The following is a 6,000-nucleotide window of genomic DNA, read 5'->3' as shown; positions in this document are numbered from 1 at the left end:
ACACTAAGAGAAAATACAGATCGTCCCTCATAGTCATGAGAATTAATGAATTCAATCCCTCCACACTCAGGTTGAGAACTTTGAGGAATTTGTTCATGTTAGTGATGACATCAGTGCCCATGGTGTTCTAACTGCAGAATTATTGGCCTGTCAGGATGAGGATGAGAAAGAAAATGGAGAACAACTGCTAACTCCAATCAAAATGTCATATGTCCCTACCGTATGCACTTGGAACGGAAACAAGAGATGATTTCTTCTCAGCTCTCATCACCACCAAAAATTTGTTGCACAATGCTAGACGAAAGGCACTATCTCAAAGGAAAATAACTGACAATTTTTGACAATGATGTGTAACTGTTACTTGCACGTTTTTCATACACTGTACTTATGTACAATACATATCTATTCATGTATTATTTTGCACAGCGGGAAAGCGCCGGCAGACAGGCACAATGAACAAAACACACACACAGAATTACTAGTTTTCGCCGCCGATGGTTGCTTCTTCAGGAAAGAGGGAAGGAGAGGGAAAGACGAAAGGATGTGGGTTTTAAGGGAGAGGGTAAGGAGTCATTCCAATCCCGGGAGCGGAAAGACTTCCCTTAGGGGGAAAAAAGGATGATGTCTGCTTGTGTCTGTGTATGTGCGGATGGATATGTGTGTGTAGAAAGAAACTTCCACATGGGTAAAATATATTAAAAACAAAGATTCCAAGACTTAGCAAGCGGGAAAGCACCGGTAGACAGGCACAATAAAATAACACACAAACACACACACAAAATTTCTAGCTTTCGTAACCAACGGTTGCTTCTTCCGGAAAGAGGGAAGGAGAGGGAAAGATGAAAGGATGTGGGTTTTAAGGGAGAGGGTAAGGAGTCATTCCAATCCCGGGAGCGGAAAGACTTACCGTAGGGGGAAAAAAAGGACAGGTGTACACTCACATACACACACATATCCATCCACAAAAATTTTTCCTGAGTCCTTGAGTTCCAAATTATCGATGACTGACTGTAATTGTTACTGAGTGCATCACTGGTACAAACAGACCTGTTGTGAGTGCAGTGTTGTAAGTACTGTGGTTCTTATAGATGCCACTAAATTATTTAAATTATGAGTACTGAAACAATATGAGCGACAGCAAAAATAAGTGGGGCCTGTGTAAGCAATTATTTCTATGTTATCAAATATCTAATTAAAAAGAAAAAAAGTGTAATTCCAGAACATTTTACTGCATTACCCAATCGGATCCAGGACCAGCATGCTTTTTTGAAGGGGATGTTGTAAGAGATCTATACTACAAAGAAAACGGTTCTCATACTGTAAAAAATCTCTGTAGGAAAACAGGAGAACAATTATTCAAAGAGCGAATTGCTTACATAATTATATTTTGCTACAATTCCATATTTTCATCTCAATAACAGGTAAATGTATCTGTACAAAGAAGAAACTTAACCAAATGAGTAAGAACAAATCCTTAAAGTAATGTCACACAAAATATACGATGATGATCTGTTCTTGCTCTAAGAAATCTGGCATAAACCACAAAATTTCACTCTAATTGTTTGAATTTTTGCATAGGCTGATTTACTAGTTTCTCAAGTATTTCTCGATTCTTGGCGATGGAAGGTAAGGCTGGCAATGGCACATCTTTGGGAAGCTTTTTCACCACGTAGGTTGTCTGACCAATCTTAACTTTTCCTGCTCGTTGGTTCACCTTCTGACTCTGAACAATAGTCTGTTGTGACTGTTGTTCTGTAATTGAATGAGCATGTGTGTAGTCTGAATATACTTCACATTTCATACGCTCTTTATTTTCTTGAGCAACACTTGGGGTGGTGTTGCCCTCGTAAAAGAGTTCACAATTAATTATTTCATTTTCCAACTGCTGTGAGGTGCTACTTGGATCATTTGGTGAAGATTCTACATGTTCAGTAATGTAGTGCACAGCATTCATCAGTTCCTCATTGATGGCAACATCTTCGATGAATTGGGAAGCTTGTGATTCAGACTGACATTCTTGCTGTTGTAAAGACTCATTTTGTGTCATAATGTGTTCTCCAGAAGATGTGCTAGGAATCAATGGGATTTCAGTTGGTTTCTGGGATGTTGACTCGTTGCGTTGCTCATCGGATAAATTAGCAAAAGCCAATTTTCTTGAGTCACCGAATACAGAAAGTACATTTTTGCGTAACTCTTGGGCATATAAAACATTGTCAATAGCTCTTACCACATTCGCTTCACAAAGATCTGAAACCAAAGGGAAACATTCGATCAAAATCGGTGAAAGACATTATGTCAAACAAATATGTCAACTTAGGTCGTACGTATACCTGCTAAAATTACTTTAAAATAAATCGGGGTTCCAATCCCACCTTTTTTAGAAACCAAAATCTTCTTTAAGAGGGTACATATATTATACACCCCTGGAAATTAAAATAAGAACACCGTGAATTCATTGTCCCAGCAAGGGGAAACTTTATTGACACATTCCTGGGGTCAGATACATCACATGATCACACTGACAGAACCACAGGCACATAGACACAGGCAACAGAGCATGCACAATGTCGGCACTAGTACAGTGTATATCCACCTTTCGCAGCAATGCAGGCTGCTATTCTCCCATGGAGACGATCGTAGAGATGCTGGATGTAGTCCTGTGGAACGGCTTGCCATGCCATTTCCACCTGGCGCCTCAGTTGGACCAGCGTTCGTTCTGGACGTGCAGACCGCGTGAGACGATGTTTCATCCAGTCCCAAACATACTCAATGGGGGACAGATTCGGAGATCTTCACGGTTCACGGTTCATGTACACGCTGTCGCGGCATGCTACCAGTGTTAAAGACTGCGATGGAGCTCCGTATGCCACGGCAAACTGGCTGACACTGACGGCGGCGGTGCACAAATGCTGCGCAGCTAGCGCCATTCGACGGCCAACACCGCGGTTCCTGGTGTGTCTGCTGTGCCGTGCGTGTGATCATTGCTTGTACAGCCCTCTCGCAGTGTCCGGAGCAAGTATGGTGGGTCTGACACACCGGTGTCAATGTGTTCTTTTTTCCATTTCCAGGAGTGTATTTCAATACACTTAATAGTTACTGAGGCAGTATTTTAGTTATTACTACATAAAGCTTTATTGAAGCACTAGTTACTTAATGTTTGGCATTAAAAATATACTTGCTAACAATAAATGAAATTTTTCTTTAAGCATAAACCACACCACTTGTATGCTTTGATGCTAGCTACAGGAAACTGAAGTGCATACAGCCGGTCGAAGTGGCCGAGCGGTTCTAGGTGCTACAGTCTGGAACTGCTACTGCTACAGTCGCAGGTTCGAATCCTGCCTTGGGCATGGATGTGCATGATGTCCTTAGGTTAGTTAGGTTTAAGTAATTCTAAGTTCTAGGGGTCTGATGACCTCAGAAATTAAGTCCCATAGTGTTCAGAGCCATTCGAACAATGCACCATTGGTGGATGTGTAAATGATTAAGAGCTGCAATTCTCTGCGACAAGTAGAACAGGCACTGAAATACATTACTGTTGTTGGCTGACTTGGTGGGGTATATAAAGGGTGTCGACAGTGTCAAATGTTGCATGATTACAGTTAAGGACATAGAAATGACGCATATGCATGTGAGACAGTTAATTTCAGCACATGGCAGAGTTTGAAAGGGCACTCGCTGTGGGTCTCCATTTGACCTGTTGGTCAAATCATGGAATATCCAAATTTGTTTGGCTTTCGGATGTGACAGTGGCCCAGTGTTGGACTTCATGGGAACAAGAAGGCAGGCATACATTTTGTCAAGGTTCTGGTCGACCATGTCTGACTGACAAGGAGGAGGACACCGTACGCCTTCACATTTGCACCTGCCATCCAAGAACAAGTAATCGCCTCCCTGCAGCATTCTGTGTCATTCAACAACACTAGTGGAGTCTAGTAGTAGCTGGACTAGGGAATTAAAGTCCCTTGATTAGGTTACCACTTGCACCACAATAAAAACGACTGTGTTTGGAGTGATGCTGATACTGGGAAGCATGATCTGCTGATGAGTGGCATTATATTGTGTTCTGCCATTAACCCCTGCGTCTGAAAAATGCTGATAGTGGGAAGCTTTATCTGCTGACCAATGGAATCGCATTGTGTTCCACAATTACTCCTTTGTCTGTATGATGTTGAGATGGGAAGCATGGTCCATTGATGAATGGTGCCACATTTTATTCTACATTACCCCGGACAACCATGCTGGTGGCCTGGATGACGTCCAGTTCTTTCAATGTTTTTGAGAGGCACAGCCATGTTACTCCTGGTGTCATGGTGTGGGAAGCCTCTTTGGCTGTTGTGGACCAGATGACAGTTCAGACTTTCATATTTGGAAACATACAGTAAAATGAGGGTGGTTTGAAAAGTTCTCGGAATCACCACGAGAGAACAGCACTAGCGCAACGAGTTGTTCACGTGATATTAATTGGACTGTTGCCTGTAAACACCCGCCGCATCAATGCTCTTGGAAGAGAGCTGTGGCGGTGACGTAGCTCTGTTGTTCCTACATAGTGATTTGTGGAGATGGAAAAAAATTGAGAATCAAGCAGTGATTAAATACTTAGTAAAGAAAGGTATGAAAGAAAAGGACACTAATACCGATTTGCAGAATACACTGGGGGACTCTGTTCCTTCACATTCAACTGTTACCAAGTGGACAAATTAATTTAAATTTAGTCAGGAATGCTTAGATGATTATCCACGCTGTGGTCAGCCAATAAGTGTCACTACTCCAGAAATCATTGAAAAAATGCACAAAATGGTCACGCAGGATTGTCAATTGAAAGTGCGTGAAATTCTTCACACTTGCCAGATGACCTCTGAAAGGGTATATCAAATTTTAACTGAAGAATTAGAAATGAGGAAAGTATCTGCAAGATGGGTGCCAAGACTCTTGATGTGCGCCCACACATACGTGCTGTCGCCATAGCAAAATTAAATCAACTAAGGCATGAACTGTTGCCACACCTGCCTTATTCAACTGATATGGCTCTGTAAGACTTCCATCTCTTCCCAAAACTGAAAATATTTCTTGGTGGACAAAGATTCACTTCAAATGAAGAATTGATAGCCGGGGTTGTCAACTAATTTGCAGGCCTGGAGGAAACTCATTTTCATAATGGGATCAAGGCACTGGAACATCGGTGGACCAAGTGCATTAATCTACAAGGAGACTACACTGAAAAGTAAAAAAAAAAAATTCGGTGATGAAGTACTTTTTTTCCCTATTCTGTTCCAAGAACTTTTCTAACCACCCTCATATGAATGCACATTATGCATACATCAAGCTCTATTGTAACCTTCAAATATGTATTTTAGCTTTGTTTAATCCTACTGATCCTTTTTGCAAAATTATTACATTGGTTACATCTAAATTAAATATGCTGTGCAGTTATTTCACATAATATTGCAGTTCATTTATATTTTATTTATTCACTACATATAGAGGGTGTTTCAAAAAGTATTTACAACTTTGAAAATTCATACAATGTAATTCATGGCACCTACCAAGTTGATTGTACTGTCAATTTGTAGCAAAATACATGCAGTTTGCTAGTGCCAAATCGTACAATAAGGAGCGCTAGCGGCAGTTACGTTAAAGATGGCTGCCTTTACTGGACCCGAGGATGTGTTATGGTTCGGAGAATCGACATCAGTGACAACATTTCAGCATAATTTCCGTACAGACATGCTAAAGATCCTCCTAGTAGGCATACAGTTTGTGAGTGGCATAAATGTTTTGTAGAAACAGGGTGCTCGGTAAGACATGGGAAATCATCAGGTTGTCCAAGCACATCTGATGACGATCTTGAGCGAATGAGACAACATTTTGTCAAAAGCCCTATGAAATTGACCCAGCATCATCTCATGAACTGCAAATCCCACATACGACTGTCTGGTGCTTGTAGAGAAACTGTCTGCATTGGAAACTGTACAGATTGATGGTTGTATAAGCAATAAA

The 6,000-nt window shown here is 41.1% G+C and overlaps 1 protein-coding gene across 1 annotated transcript in view; it reads right to left on the bottom strand.

The window, feature by feature from the left end:
* Positions 1-1,368: 1,368 nt before the first annotated feature.
* The window catches only part of LOC126299337 (uncharacterized), a 51,357-nt gene continuing 46,725 nt past the window's right edge, over positions 1,369-6,000 (bottom strand). The window contains exon 3 of the mRNA XM_049991214.1: positions 1,369-2,247. Within this exon, the coding sequence (XP_049847171.1) occupies positions 1,550-2,247 (698 nt within the window). The 3' untranslated portion in view covers positions 1,369-1,549. The remainder of the gene's footprint in view (positions 2,248-6,000) is intronic.

Source organism: Schistocerca gregaria, chromosome 1 (genome assembly GCF_023897955.1).
Source record: "Schistocerca gregaria isolate iqSchGreg1 chromosome 1, iqSchGreg1.2, whole genome shotgun sequence".
Lineage (NCBI taxonomy): Eukaryota > Metazoa > Arthropoda > Insecta > Orthoptera > Acrididae > Schistocerca > Schistocerca gregaria.
The sequence above is the reverse complement of the archived record's forward strand: the minus strand, read 5'-3'. Positions and strand labels throughout refer to the sequence as shown.